The sequence below is a fragment of the Geotrypetes seraphini genome, chromosome 1 (genome assembly GCF_902459505.1).
Source record: "Geotrypetes seraphini chromosome 1, aGeoSer1.1, whole genome shotgun sequence".
In the NCBI taxonomy this organism is placed as follows: domain Eukaryota; kingdom Metazoa; phylum Chordata; class Amphibia; order Gymnophiona; family Dermophiidae; genus Geotrypetes; species Geotrypetes seraphini.
Window position 1 is genome coordinate 23,822,898 of NC_047084.1, and position 16,342 is coordinate 23,839,239.

The 16,342-nt window shown below is 45.3% G+C and overlaps 1 protein-coding gene across 7 annotated transcripts in view; it reads left to right on the plus strand.

The window, feature by feature from the left end:
* TNPO1 (transportin 1) overlaps window positions 1–16,342 on the plus strand; it is a 560,536-nt gene that overhangs the window by 147,415 nt on the left and 396,779 nt on the right. For all 7 annotated transcript variants that reach the window (XM_033929167.1, XM_033929193.1, XM_033929150.1 and 4 more), the window contains exon 7: window positions 15,844–15,925. In XM_033929167.1, coding sequence (XP_033785058.1) covers window positions 15,844–15,925 — 82 coding nt within the window. The remainder of the gene's footprint in view (window positions 1–15,843; window positions 15,926–16,342) is intronic.

A 16,342-nucleotide genomic window follows, 5' to 3' on the forward strand; every position in this document is an offset into this window, starting at 1 on the left:
ATCATTCCTTCCGCAACAACGTCTGATAGTCCTCCTTCAACTCTGTCATACAGTTTGTTCCCGCTCCTCCATATCAGCGAGACACATGATGGTACTCCTGGGTCACATGGCCTCCACAGTACACGTGACTCCTTTTGCCAGACTTCACCTCAGAATTCCTCAGTGGACCCTGGCATCTCAGTGGACGCAAGTCTGCGACCCTTTTCTCGACACATTGCAGTCACTCCTTCATTGAGACAGTCTCTCCTCTGGTGGATGTTCTCTTCCAATCTCTCCAGAGGCTTGCTGTTTCAAATGCCCCCTCATCGGAAGGTCCTCACAACAGATTCCTCGACCTACGCTTGGTGAGCTCATCTCGATGGTCTCTGTACTCAAGGCCACTGGACCAGTACGAATGTCAGTGTCGCATCAATCCGTTGGAACTCGGGCGATTTTCAAGGCTCTCAAAGCTTTTCAACATCTTCAAGATCAGGTAGTCCTCATTCGCCATGTATTATGTCAACAAACAGGGAGGGACTGGATCATACTCCCTTTGTCAAGAAGCTCTGAAGGTTTGGGACTGGGCAATCCGCCACAACACCTTCTTCAAAGCTGTCTATACCCAAGGGGTGAAAAATTGCTTGGCGGACAACTTGAGTCAATTTTTACAACCTCACGAATGGACACTCCATTCCTCGCCTCTTCATCACATTTTTTCACAATGGGGAATGCCTCAGATAGATCTCTTTGCAGCTCCCCACAACCACAAACTGCCTCAGTTCTGCTCCAGCATCTATTCTCCTCATAGCCTTGAGGCAGATGCTTTTCTTCTGGAATGGACGAATCTCTTCCTGTATGCATTCCCTTCATTCCCTCTCATTCTCAAGACTTGTCAAGTTGAAGAACGACCATGCCACCATGATTCTGATTGCTCCTCGGTGGCTGAGACATCCTTGGTACTCCCTTCTCCTTCAACTTAGTAGCAGGGAGCCATACCTTCTACCAGTTTTTCCATCTCTGCTTACACAGAGTCAGGGATCTCTGCTTTATCCCAACCTGCAGTCTCTACACCTGACAGCTTGGTACCTCTCAACATAACTCCTCTTCAGTTTTCTCAATCTATGAGAGACATTTTAGAGGCTAGATTTTCTACGTGGTGTTTTTCTCACGATAAAGAGCCTCAACATTTCTCCTTATCTTCTGTTTTAGACTACCTTTTGCACTTATCCACCTCTGGCCTCAAGTCTACATCGATCCCAGTCTATCTCAGTGCTATTGCTGCTTTCCATCAGCCTATTGAAGGAAAACCCCTTTCTGCTCATACGGTGGTTTCCAGATTCATGAAAGGACTTTTCAATGTCAAACCTCCTCTCAAACCGCCTCCAGTGGTTTGGGACCTCAATGTTCTTACTCAATTGATGAAGCCGCCATTTGAATTAATGTCTACGGCTCATCTGAAGTATCTCACTTGGAAAGTAGTGTTTCTCATTGCCCTCACTTCTGCTCGAAGAGTCAGTGAGCTACAAGGCTTGGTTGCGGACCCACCTTTCACTGTGTTCCATCATGACAAGGTGGTTCTCCGTACTCATCCTAAATTCCTACCTAAAGTGGTTTTGGAATTTCATCTCAACCAATCCATTATTCTTCCAGTGTTTTTTCCAAAGCCTCATTCTCATCCTGGAGAATCAGCTCTTCATGCTCTGGACTGTAAATGTGCTTTGGCCTTCTATTTGGAACGCCCCAAACCGCACAGAACTGCTCCTCATCTTTTTGTCTCCTTCGATCCAAATAAGTTGGGACATCCTATCTGTAAGCGTACCATCTCCAACTGGATGGCTGCTTGTATCTCTTTCTGCTATGCCCAGGCTTGATTACCCCTACAGAGTAGAGTCACAGCCCATAAGGTCAGAGCAATGGCAGCTTCGGTAGCTTTCCTCAAATCTACACTTCTCACTATTGTCTGGATGTTTTCTTCAGACGAGTTGGCCATTTTGGATGACAGTATTACAAAATTTGTTCTCCTAAATTGTCAACACTCCCACCATCCCATTCTGGTTAGTTTGCAGGTCATCCATATGTGAGAATAGGTTGCCTGCTTGTCCTGGGATAAAGCACAGTTACTTACCGTAACAGGTGTTATCCAAGGACAGCAGGCAGCTATTCTCACAACCCACCCACCTCACCTGGTTGGCTTTTCTGCTAGCTATCTGAACTGAGGAGATGCGCTCTGTGCAGGGCGGGAAGGCACTCGCGCATGCGCGGTGTGGCTGATTCAAAACTTTTAGTTTCTTCAAGCAAGTCTGCTTGCGAGGCTTCCGCATCCGGGCTCCGTCGATGACGTCACCCATATGTGAGAATAGTTGCCTGCTGTCCCTGGATAACACCTGTTAGAAGTAACTGTGCTTTATAAGTCCTCCAAGTACTCTGAGTCTGAGGAGCAAAGTGTGGCTTTCGCTGCAGGAGTCTTCCTTATCCCCGGGAATTGTGCATAGGCTCTTTCAGGCATAACTTGTACAGAAGTCCATGTCTGTGATCATCCCACAGATGTCTAGGCTGTCCATGGGGACATTGCTGCCGCTCGGCCCAAGGCTTTTGCTTGGTTCCCCATCAGGAACTCTGGAGCCTAAAAGGGCGATGGTGTTGGGCACTCTCATGATCCCTCTGCTTTTGCAGGGAGGTTTGGCAACAGACAGTGATATGGAATGTTTGGCAGAGCTCCACGATCAGGCTCCGTGTGGGTCTCGGGACCTGGCTGACGATGCCATAGCACGCAGGTTCCTAAAACTTGCTCGTCTGGAGAACCTCATCACAGAAGCTCTGCAGGAATGGACACTGCAGCCAACTCAGCCAGTCCAGCAGGAATGTTCTCTCATGAATGATCAAGAGGCCACTAACTACCCCCTTTCCTTGATAACCCTGATGCAGTTTATATTCTACTCACATACAAGAGGACTAAAGTCAATCCTTGCTGATTATAATACCGCTCTCAGAAACCTGTGCTGTCCTCACACAATGTTCGGGACCATATTCACAGGTAAATGGTATCTTTCATTGAGACAGTATTTTCTGTGTGAACACCACAAAGCAAGCTCAAATAAAGTGCTGAGTGCAATAAATAAGTGACTTTAAAACAGATATCAAAAAAACTTTTTGCACTTATCTTACGAAGAGCTGGTTTGTAGTTCAGTTCTTAATTATTCATAACATGGCTGAACGCCCTACGGGACCCGTTTCGCCACTATTAAAGGGCTTCTTCAGGGGTCATATGTTTTAAATAAGAACTGCAATCAAAAGAAAACAAGCCATAAGTTTCAAATGACTATAAAAATGCAAGAACAATGTAAAAGTAAGACAGATGTACTCACCGTGCTACAATGTTACCGGTAGCACAAAAATGGCGCTGGCGGACTACAAACGCCGCACATGCGCCTTTTAATCTCTTCTAAAAAGTGACGTGCGCAAGCGCCTAGCACGCGCAGGTATAGCTTAACCCACTAAACAAAACAATAACCCAAAATCATAATGCAGTGAAGTAAAAAGTGCTAAAATTGCAAATATCAGCAAAACTACAATTGATAAAGACCAAAAGAAAAAATAAAAATAAGAATAAAAATAAAAATAATGAAGGAATCTAAACCTGTTGAAAAAACTCAAAAAAGAACATCTCTCAGAAATAACCTTCCTTTCTCACAATTTTTGAGACTGAAAAGGAATTGTTCGTCTAAGGAAACCTTTATAAAAAGATCTAAAGAATGGACAGCTAAATTTGAAGAAAGAGGTTATCCTAAAACAGTCCTAAAAAGAGCTCTGAAATGAACTAAACATTATCATAAGGAGTGGCTGTTTCAGAAAAGATCTAAAGAGGTGTCACAAGATGACACCATTATGACGTGTGCACTCCGTTATTCCAATGATGGGAATTATGTTGCGCACATCCTGAAAGAAAATTGGAAAATCATGGTGACGAATCCTCTGTTTGAAGATGTCCATCTTAGAATTGCATTTTCCAGGAACAAGAATTTAAGAGATATTCTTTCCCCGACCGTTTGCAGTATTTGTAAACCTCTTAGTTCTACGACGGTCGGCTTTTTCAAGTGTGGACATTGCAGTGTGTGTAACATTATGGTTTCCCAGAATGAATTCATCAACCCGTCAAGTGGGAAGATATATAAAATCAAACATTTTTTGACATGTTCCACGGATCACATTGTTTATGTGATCTGGTGCCCGTGCAATAAGTTATATGTGGGGATGTCCACGAGAGCTTTGAAGACGAGGTTGGGAGAACACAAATCAAACATTAAATGTTCAAAACGCAATGCCCCTTTAGCTGAACACTGTATTCAGATGAATCATTCTTTTTCCGATTTAAAAAGCTTTGGGATTGATAAAGAGGAACAGCACATGAGAGGTGGCAACAGGCAGCGGAGGTTGCATCAACGGGAGTCTCGATGGATTTTCAGACTGAATACGACAAAACCGAATGGGTTAAACTCAAGTGTTGATTGGTTTTCTTTTTTCTGAGAGATGTTCTTTTTTGAGTTTTTTCAACAGGTTTAGATTCCTTCATTATTTTTATTTTTATTTTTATTCTTATTTTTATTTTTTCTTTTGGTCTTTATCAATTGTAGTTTTGCTGATATTTGCAATTTTAGCACTTTTTACTTCACTGCATTATGATTTTGGGTTATTGTTTTGTTTAGTGGGTTAAGCTATACCTGCGCGTGCTAGGCGCTTGCGCACGTCACTTTTTAGAAGAGATTAAAAGGCGCATGTGCGGCGTTTGTAGTCCGCCAGCGCCATTTTTGTGCTACCGGTAACATTGTAGCACGGTGAGTACATCTGTCTTACTTTTACATTGTTCTTGCATTTTTATAGTCATTTGAAACTTATGGCTTGTTTTCTTTTGATTGCAGTTCTTATTTAAAACATATGACCCCTGAAGAAGCCCTTTAATAGTGGCGAAACGGGTCCCGTAGGGCGTTCAGCCATGTTATGAATAATTAAGAACTGAACTACAAACCAGCTCTTCGTAAGATAAGTGCAAAAAGTTTTTTTGATATCTGTTTTAAAGTCACTTATTTATTGCACTCAGCACTTTATTTGAGCTTGCTTTGTGGTGTTCACACAGAAAATACTGTCTCAATGAAAGATACCATTTACCTGTGAATATGGTCCCGAACATTGTGTGAGGACAGCACAGGTTTCTGAGAGCGGTATTATAATCAGCAAGGATTGACTTTAGTCCTCTTGTATGTGAGTTGGATTGGTTTTCATATGAGGACATTTTTGCCCAATATAGAGTTTTGAGCAGTTTATATTCTGTCAGATTTGGGGTAACCCAGAAAGTCCCTTGGTTTACGCTCAGGGTAGGGGTTTGTCCCATGGCGGGCAGTTTTACCAAGTGCTTTGCTTCTCCGAAGGTTACCAAGCGTACTTCTCTCCCTCCCGATGAAGGAGTGGTCTTGAAGGATGTTCAGGACAGGCGTATGGATTTCATCCTTGCGTGCCTTTTTTGATTCAGCTGCGGCGGGGGTCGAGGTGGCACCAGCCTCGTCCTTCGCTGCAAGTGTGGCTCTCCAAACTTCACCATGCTCTGTCACTGTGGCGCTACATGATTTGGATTTTCTCATTTCTTGGGTGGATTGTATGGTTGATGCCGTATCTGACATTCTGAAAGTGGGTGCTTCTTCATAGTCTGCATGTAGGATGCTGTGGATCAGGCAGTGGTCTGGGGATTCTTCCTCTGAGGCCACTTTGAACAAGTTTCCCTTTTAGGGACAGCTTTGGTTTGGCTAGGGTCTGGATGACCTCATGGCAAATGTACAAGACTGCAAGCCGAAGGCTTTGCCCGGGAACAGGCCACGTCCCACCAGGGTTCGGGGCGTTCTAATTTTAGTCTGTTTGGATGTCCTCACCAGTACGATGGTCCTCTCTCCTCAGGGCAGAAGTACCCTGTGTCCTCCAGGCCCCATTTTGGGGGGTCTGTCCATCGGCAGTCCTCAACCAAAAGTCCAGCAGCCCCCCCTAAGAAACAGTTCTGGAGTCAGGCCTATGGCCCCTCTCCCGCACATCAGGAGATGGCTGTCTGCTTTCTTGGCGGAATGGGAGATGTCACATCCGACTGCTGGGTCTTGGAGTTGATACATGATGGGCTCACATTGGAGATTCTCCGCCTCTCTCTGTGTTCTTTCTAGATTACTATGCAGATCACCCTGAGGTGGTGCTTCAGATGTAGACTGCTGTCTGCAGATGTTTGGATCTTGTGGCCATTGAGCCCTTGCCAGAGGGCAACTTGGGCTTTGGGAAATACTCGATATGCTTCATCGTTCCAATTAAATACTCTGAAGTTTGGAGACTGAGCCTGGATCTTAAAGCGGTCAATGCGGCACTCAATGTGCCCTACTTCCGCATGGAGACTGTGCTTTCCGTCATTGCTTCAGTGATGCCGGGGGAGTTTCTGGCCTCCTGGATCTCACAGAGGCGTATCTTCATATCCCCATTTTTCTGTCGCACAGGAAGTTTTTTGCAGTTCCATGTCCTGGAGTGGCTCTTTCAGTTTGCAGCTTTTACCTTTGGATTGGCGATGGCGCCCAGGATCTTCACTAAAGTGACAGTGATAGTGGCAGTGCATCTTTGCTATCTGGGTGTCCTGGTACATACGTATCTGGACGATTTGCTGTTCAGACCTCCCTCTCTGGCCAAGGAGATCCAGGTGGTTCAGCAGGTGTTCTACTTGGTGCAGTGTCTGGGCTGAGTGATCAACCTTCAGTGGCGTCACTTGAAGCCCACCCAGGATTTTGGAATATCTGGGGGGTTTCTTTCACTTGGGATTGAACAAAGTGTTCCTCACATCTCCCTTCAAGAGAAGATTTGGACAGTCATCGGAGAAAGTCTGGCCAATTGGGCCCCAAAGGCCTGACAGTATTTCCAGATACTGGGGCATGTGGTGGCAACGATCCCTGGAGTTCCGTGGGCCAGAGCCAGATTGCATCTCTTGCAGCAGGCTCTGTTGTCCCAATGGACTCCTCAGCAGGAACCATTGCTTTTCCTCCGGCCTTGGTTGGAGGCGGCGCGCAGCAGCATGATGTGGTTGCATCCTATGTCACTACCCAGGGGCCTTATGCTCTGGATTCAGGTTAGGTGACTCTGTTAAAGGATTCGAGTCTCTCCGACCAGGGGGGAGTCTGTATGTCTGTTCTGGTACAGGACTGTTGGGTGCCCCCGGGGTGGAAGTGGTTGACTATTCACCTGGAACTGAGGGCAATTTGGCTGCCTCTCTTGCCTTCCAGGCCCATATCCATCCTCGAGCTGTCTCGAGTGTCCTTGGACGTTGCCACGTCAACTAGCAGGGGGGGCACAAGGAGTCCCTCCCTGAGCATGGAGTTCTAGTTGCTTTTTTGCTGGGTGGAAAGACTCCAGGTTGCGCTGTCTGCAGCACACATGGCTGGCGCGGGCAACATTCAGGTAGACTTTCTCAGTTGCCAGACAATAGATCCTGGAGAGTGTGTCTCTCCAGGAGAGTGTTTGAGTGCATAGTGCACCTCATGGCTACTGCGGCGATCAAGCAGACCGATTGGTTTTTTCAATTGTTGAGAGGCCGGCAACGACGGCCTGGATGCTCTGGCGCAGTCCTGGCCGCAGGAGGGTCATTTTTACGCCTTCCCTCCATGGCCCGTGTTAGGGCATCTGATGCATCGCATAGCAGAGCGCCCGGGAACCTTGATCTTGGTGGTTCCCGATTGGCAGAGTTGACCCTGGCATGCCGACCTAGTGCGGGGCTGGGGGAAGCTGAGTTTGCCCTGTCTCCCCCAGCCCCTCATTCAGGGGCTGATTGCTTTGCAGGACCTGGACCTCTTTGGTCTTGTGACTGGCTATTGAGCATGCGGCCTTGTTGGCCTGGGGCTATTCTGTTGTGGTGATAGCTGTGCTGTTTCACAGCAAGTGGAAGTCCACAGTGGCGACCTACGTGAAAGTTGGGCAGTACTACCAGGTTTGGTGCACTAGCTGACAGGAGGATTCCTCTTTTCCCTCGGTTCTTTGGGGGGGGCTGGATTTTCTGCGGGATTGCCTGAAGGAGGTCCTTGCAGTAGTTTCCCTACAGGTTCAGATTACAGGTCTATCCTGCCTGAGAACAATTGCCTTTGGCAGTTTTCCGGATGTGGTCCATTTTCTACGAGATGTCCGAGGCCTTGCTTGTCTGCTGTAGAATCTGACTTATAAGCCTTTGGATCTCTCCTTGTGTCTATCATGTCTGCACGGACAGTTATAGGATTCAAGCTCTTTCTTGTCTGGATCCTTCTTGCATATTGTGGATACCGAGGGCTCTTGCATACAGTTCCTTCCTTCCTCTGAAAGTGGCTTCTGCCTTTCATGTAAATCAGGCAGTTTGCCTCTCAGAGTTTGTTCCTTATGGTTCATGACCAGGACCGAGTGCTGCAGTCTCTGGATGAGCGCAAGCTTTTGCTGTGATATTTGAAGGTAACCAACAAGTTTCGGTTTGCAGTTCACTTGTTTGTCCTGGAAGGTCTCGGAATAAAGTGGGATTGTAGAAGAACGAAAGATTAGGTTCTTACGTCTGCTAATCTTCTTTCTTGTAAATCCACACTTTATTCCAGGAACCTGCCCTATGTATGTCCGATTCACTGATCACCTGCCTTGAAGTACTAATAAGCTGGATTTATGTTTCGGACCAGCTCTTATAAGAGTATCATCTGACTAGATGTAGCACTATATTTAGGTTAGAGCCCCCTTCTGACAGTGCAGGCTGTGTCTCCCTATAGCACTGTTTTGTATAGCTCTATTTTGTTCAGGTTGTAATGTTTCATAACCTCTGTTGCTGTTGTGACTATGCTGATTCTGAATTACGATGTTTACCCATTTTTGTTTGATGCCATGATGGATAGGAATAATGTATTTTAGTATAACAGATACTCTGTTCCTGAACATTCAGGTAGTCGACCTCTTTTCAAGAGAACTTGTGTAGGGAGCCTCATTTGCATTCTTTTTGCTCCTCCTCCCTTACCTCTGGGCGGTCCTTCAACAATTCAGTTGTCTTCCTACAAGCGAGACAATAGGAGCTTGTCTTTTCTGCTCATGTTTCTTTTCATTTTAAATTCTTTTTTTTTCACTGTTTGCGAGGCTTTTTTGTGCTGCAGAGGGGATCCAAAGCTCTGGCCATGAGAGAAGCAGACCCTCAACCTCAGGTCTATGCTCTGTGGTTGCCTTGTGCAGTGCATTCACTTGGGCAGCCTGCCCTAGCAGTTTGGGGGCTCAGGGGACATTCCCTTGGGAACAAGGTTCACCCCAGGATTGTCTGCAGTGGGCTTGAGCACAGGTTGCATGGCTCTGTGGCGGCCTTTTCCATGATCAGGGCCTACTGCATTCCTTCTCCCTATGTGTGTGTACTTAATCCGGTGGGGGGTCTAGATCCCCTGTTGGTACATTGGGCTCGAGAGAAACAGTCCAGATTCAGGCTTGTTGAGGCAGAGGTTCTCCCTGTAAAAGCTCCCAGTACACAGTATTGCACAGTAACAGGCTGACAGCCTGACAAACAAATCGGGTGGGCAGGGTGGAGGGCATCCTTAAAATCTGTTGTGTTTTTTTTTTTTTTTGGGGGGGGGTAGGGGTTCTGGGGTTACAGATAGGTTTCCCCCCTCTCTAAAATCCCAAAATCACTATTTTTTAATACAGTGTAGTTATCCCAAGTCGTTTTTGATGCTAGAATTGCTGCTGTGGTGACCATCTTTGAATTTAAAATCCTCTATCTGCCTCAAAAACACCTTGTTTTTGCTTAAAAACAGGTGGGATAGATTCCTTAGGCCAGGATACTTTGGATTCATGCCCCATTTGTGGTGGATAGCACTTTGAGAAACATCTGTGTTCCATGTGTCGTGTGGCATGTGAGGGAGTGCGAGGGTCTTTAGCTTAGCTCCTTCTGGTCTCTCAAGAGATGTTAGTATCCAGTTGATCCGAGGAATAGAAAAAAGTCCAAATTTGATCCGTGGAACAGCACAAATGCGACCCTGGCAAAATGCAACTGCAATAGAGCTGTAAAACCCTAAAAAGGAGCTAAAACAGTGTTCGCAGAGGCTGTCTGGGTGTCGGGTGCAAGGATTTCTCCCTGAATTTATTAGTATGATTGAGGCTTACATGATTAACAAGGGCTGCATGGAACCCTCTGGAATTGCGAGCCCTGCTAGTGCCGGGGTTTCCCCCCAAGAGTGCAGTTCCCCAACAGTATGATGGGCAGGTCAGGGAAATTTGGTCAGAAGATGAATCGGATGATAAGAACATAAGAATTGCCGCCGCTGGATCAGACCAGTGGTCCATTGTGCCCAGCAGTCCGCTCACGCGGCGGCCCTCTGGTCAAAGACCAGCGCCCTAACTGAGACTAGCCCTACCTGTGTACGTTCTGGTTCAGCAGGAACTTGTCCAACTGTCTTGAATCCCTGGAGGGTGTTTCCCCTATGACAGACTCCGGAAGAGTATTCCTATTTTCTACCACTTTCTGAGTAAAGAAGAACTTCCTTATGTTTGTACAGAATCTATCCCCTTTCAGTTTTAGAGTGCCCTCTCGTTCTCCCTACCTTGGAGAGGGTGAACAACCTGTCCTTATCTACTAAGTCTGTTCCCTTCAGTAACTTGAATGTTTCAATCATGTCCCCTCTCAATCTCCTCTACTTGAGGGAGAAGAGGCCCAGTTTCTCTAATCTTTCACTTTACGGCAACTCTTCCAACCCCTTAACCATCTTAGTCACTCTTCTCTGGACCCTTTCGAGTAGTACCGTGTCCTCCTTCATGTACGGCGACCAATGGTAAGCGATAAACGTTTTTATCGGTACAGTAAAAGAAAAAGGAACTTTAATGATGACATTTTTGGGGGCGGAGTCAGCAGCCGAAAAATTATGAATAAGCAAATCCGCAGATATGGAGGGTGAAGTGTATATCTGAATTGGAAAGCATCTGCCCAGAGCTCGGAAGGTGCATTCCATGTGAGAGAGATGCTGCTTCTTCATGGGCAGAATCTTCTGTGGCTTCCTCAGAAGAGATCTGTAGAGCCGGCACTTGGTCTTCTCTGCATACATTCATGAAGTTTTACAGAGTAGATGTGGTGGCCAAATAGGACTCTGCATTTGGATCTTTGATTCCAGCGGCAGGCTCATCTGTCCCATTGTAAGCTCTGTTATTGTCTCGAGTATCCAGGAATAGTCTGTTGTACTAGAACAGGGGTGCCCACACTTTTTTGACTCACGAGCTACTTTTAAAATGACCAAGTCAAAATGATCTACCAACAATAAAATTTTTAAAAAACACAACGCAAACTGTACGCATAGAATTGTTAATTATCATTCCTATTCCGGGGTTTTTTCAAAGAGGTCAAAGCAGTGACTCTATGCACTGTCACCTCAGTAACAACCTTACAAAAATAGACAAATACCCACCCCCCTCCCTTTTTACTAAACCACAATAGCATTTTTTAGCGCAGGGAGCTGCGCTGAATACCCACTATTTTACCCTGCGCTAAAAACCACTATTGCGGTTTAGTAAAAGGGGACCATATTGTAAAATATAGACAGCAGATATAAATTCAGACACATTTTGATCACTAAATTTAAAATAAAATAATTTTTCCTACCTTGTCTGGTGATTTCATGAGTCTCTGGTTGCACTTTCTTCTTCTGACTGTGCATTAAATCTTTCTTTCAGCCTGTATGCTTCCTCTCCTCCAAACCTCATTCCCTTCCCCCAACTTTTTCTTCCTCTCTTCCTGCCCTTTCTTTCTTTCTCTCTTCATGCCCCTTTTCTTTTTTTTCCTGTTTCTCTTCTTTCCTTCTGTCTCCCTGCCTGCACCCCTTTCTTTCTTTCTCCCTGCCTTTCCCCAAGCCACTGCCGCTGCCATCGGGGAACAGGATCCAAACTCCACCAATGGATAACAGGCCCCAAAGCTGCCGCCGCCGCACCATGCTTTCTCTGCTTCGGGCCGATCAATCTTCCTCTCCCCGACGTCAATTCTGCCGTCGGGGAGAGGAAGTTCCGCCCAGCCAGGCAGCGATTGGCTGGCCCGAACTTCCTCTCCGGCAGAATTGACGTCGGGGAGAGGAAGATTGATCGGCCCGATAGATCGCCAAGGCAAAGGGAGTCCTGGATGATCAACTCACTTTGCCTTGGCGAGCTACCGGTCGATAGCGATCGACCTGTTGGGCACCCCTGTACTAGAAGGAAAGAATAGGTTCTTACCTCAATAATCTTCTTTCCAGTAGACATACACTCTATTCCTCTGAATTTGCCTGCTTCCTTCCTCAATAAGACAGGTCTGACACAGTGGCGTACCTAGCATATGTGACACCTGGGGCCCATCATTTTTTGACACCCCCCCATCTATATGAAAAATATGATTTTTAGTAACAATCCACATATCGCACAACAAGAGTGTACCTAGGAAAAGGCAGCATCTTAAACACTGCAGTGAGCACTAGAACACCAACACATACATTGTAAAACTAAACAAGCCAGATTCCGCAGTCAATTGATCCTGCAGTCAATGCCAACTGAAAACTATGTCCTTTTCATACACACAGAACAGAGATACGCCCTCGCCCAATATGGAATAATCACAAACTAAAAATAGAAATATGTAGACAAAAGTTAAACTGAACCGCCAAGAAACCAGACCCTGGATACAATGCAACACCACAAAAACAGTAACAAACACATGTCCTCTAATACAGTGCAAAATATAAAGACAATAGATGTAAATTTGAAAAAACTGATACATAACAATCACCACTTTACAAATTAACAAATAAAAATAAAACAAATAATGAGAAATAAAAAAATACCATTTTATTGGACTAATCCCCGTAAGTTCGGTCCTCATCCCCGCAAACCACCTGATTCCATCCACACAAGCCTTGAATTGTTTTATATTGAACTTATTATATTAAAGTATAAAAAGAAACAATATTCTGTACAATTGTCAATTTATAAATCAGCATCTTCTCCCCACTCTCTTCCCTATTACCCTTCAGCGTCTTCAGCCCACTCTCTCTCCACTTTCCTTCAGCGCACGCACATAAAAACAAGCAAGTAATTTTATATCATTTTCATTCTATTCGTTCATTCATTCATATAAATTAAAGTCTAAATAATGCCAGTCACATAACAAAACATGATTTTACAAAAATAATTCCCTACACAGTCAAGCCTGCAAGGATTACTAGATGTCTTTCAGCAGCTCCCCTCCCTCCCCCTTACCTTTGTGGCCAAGTCAAAATGATCTACAAACAATAAAATTTTAAAAACACAAAGCACACTGTACGCAGAGAAAATGTTAATTATCATTTATATTCCGTGGGTTTTCAAAGAGGTCAAGGCAGATGACTTTATGCAATGTCACCTCAGTAACAACTATACAAAAATAGACAAATATACCCCCTCCCTTTCTACTAAACCGCGATAGTGGTTTTTATCGCAGGGAGCTGCGCTGAATGCCCCACGCTGCTCTCGACACTCATAGGCTCCCTTCGCTAAAAACCCCTATTGCGGTTTAGTAAAAGGGAGCCATAGTGCAAAATATAGACAGCATATATAAATTCTCAAAACGGACACATTTTGATCACTAAATTGAAAATAAAATCATTTTTCCTACCTTTGGTTATTTCATCAGTCTCTGGTTGCACTTTATTCTTCTGACTGTGCATCCAATATTTCTTCCCTTCTTTCAGCCTCCTGTATGCTTCCTCTCCTCCAGACCTCATTCCCTCCCCAAAATTTTTCTTTGTTTCACCCTGCCCCCTTCTTTCTTTTTCTCTCTCTCCATACCCCCTTTCTTTCTGTATGTCTGTCTTTCTCTCTCTCTCCGTGCCCCATTTTTCTTTGTTTCACCCTGCCTCCTTTATTTCTTTCTGACTCCCTGTCCCCCCCTTTCTTTCTTTCTCCCTGCCCTCCCCTCCCCCATGCCACCACCATTGGGAAAATGGTGCCACCGCCGCTGGGGAATAGGTTGCCACTATCACCATCGGAAACAGGCCGGCACTGAGTTCGCCCTGCTTCTCTTCCCTGCGGGGCCGACCATCTCTCACCGCCCGATGTCAATTCTAACGTCGGAGAGGACGTTCTGGGCAGCCAGGCAGCGACTGGCTGGCCCAGAACGTCCTCTCCGACGTCAGAATTGATGCAGACAGCGAGAGTTGGTTGGCCCCACAGGGAAAAGCAGGGAGAACTCGGTGCTGGCCTGTTCCTGATGGCGGCGGTGGCACTGAAGTGGCTAAAGAGCCGCAGTTTGCCGGCCTAGGGAGAACACTGGAGGGTGGCCAGCTGTGCACCCTGCTGGGGCATAAACCCGGGGTGGACCGCCCCACCCCCACCCCGGTATGCCACTGTCTGTACCTCACTCCCTCCCTATGACCAAAAATTCTCCTTTCTTCCATTCCCCGTGTACACAACCATCTCTTTCCCTCCCTTCCTCTCTCCCATGCCTTCTGTGTCCAAAAACGCATTCCCTCCCCCACCTCAGCATCTCTTTCCCTCCCTTCCTCTCTCCCATGCCTTCTGTGTCCAAAAATGCACTCCCTCCCCCCTTTTGTGTTCCGCGTTTGCCTCCTAGCCCTTATCTTAGCAACTTTCTCAGCCAAATACAACTGGAGCCGCGAGGCTCGTCTTGTGTTCCTACCTGCCCTGCCGCGCACACATAGCCAACCGGAAGCCTTCCCCGATGTCAGCGCTGACGTCAGAGGGAGGGCTTAAGCAAAGCCCTCCCTCCCTCCGACGTCAGCGCTGACATCGGGAAGACTTCCGGTCTGCTATGTGTGTGCGGCAGGGCAGGTAGGAACACAAGACGAGCCTTGCGGGTCCCCCGTCATCCTCGTTCAGCTGTCTTCTGTGCACCCCCTTGGGGTGTGCACCCGGGGCGAACCGCCACCCCCTAGGTACGCTACTGGTCTGACAATTCAGACATCTTGTTTCTTCGGTCTAGCTTTGACAAGAATAGAAGCAGTGGCTACCACATTGAAGTATCCAGTATATCTCCCACACTCTTAGGTTGCGCTGAAATTAGTGACTTGTTTGTTTTTCACTTTATGTATTACAAATATTTAAATTTGATTATCTTTGATGTGTTTCCTGATGTTTGATGATATGAGCAGAACACACATATTTCTCAGGGAGAGTCCCCCGTACCCTTCCCTTTTATTTTTCCTCTCCAGGGCTGGCTGACTGCTTTGTTCCAATTCTTTTTGCTCCTCCTCCCTTACCTCTGAGCTGTCTCTCAGAGGTAAGGGAGGAGGAGCAAAAAGAATTCAAATGAAGCTCTCTACAAAAGTTCTCACAAGAAGAGGTTGACTGAGTGAGTATTTAGGAATAGAGTGTATGTCTATTTGAAAGAAGACTATTGAGGTAAGAACCTAATCTTTCCATCTAAAAAAGCCTCCAGTTGGTTTAAGTGTTGGTAATGGTTCTATATAAAATTATTCTTCAGAGCTAACAGCTCATGCTACTATTCCCTGTAGAGCTTGTTGGTGCCCCCTTATCCATGTTGGTGGTTTTTAATGACCTTTGCATTTGTTTGCTTGAATTTGTACTATATTAATTTCATGTATGACTGTTTTTTTTTCTTTCTCTACTAGTCAATATCCCAATAAAATTGAAAGTATTACTTGAAGTATTTTACTTTACTATTAAACCTCAAAAAGACTCATAATTTGTTCTGAGGAACCAAAGTTCCTAATTTTTTAAACAGGTTAAAACTAGAGAATGTTTTATCCTGGTCAGTATCTTTCTGCATAGACAGATAATAAATTCTGAATCAGCTCTGTTAAATATAAATGCATTTTAGATCATCAAAACTATTTTTCCCCTTTTTAGGTCTCATGCTGTTGGGTGTGTCAATCAGTTTATCATCAGTAGGACCCAAGCTCTGATGCTGCATATTGATTCTTTTATTGAGGTAAGTGGTAATGAGGGTAAAGCTGGTGCATACACCCTTTTAATAAAGGATATTCTGTTTGTAAGTGAATACATTTAGAAACTAAAAATAGTTCCTAATATAATAGTATTGGACCTAACTTCCTGGTCTAAGACAATATGAAGCAGTATACATCATAAGACACATGATTCGAGAAAACATATCACAATATAAATTAAGGCAGCAAAATATAAAACTAAAAACCTCAACACAATGCAACTATATTTAAAGTTTTTAAAATATAGTTGGTAATAGGTAGCAAGGATGTCAAATTACAAACAGGTAATAAGACAATGACTACAACCTGACTAAGGAAAATACCAAGCACTGACGATAGTACAGAATTTCAAGTAGCTATGCTCAGATCTGATGCCATTAAGGAGTTTATTTCAACTCAGG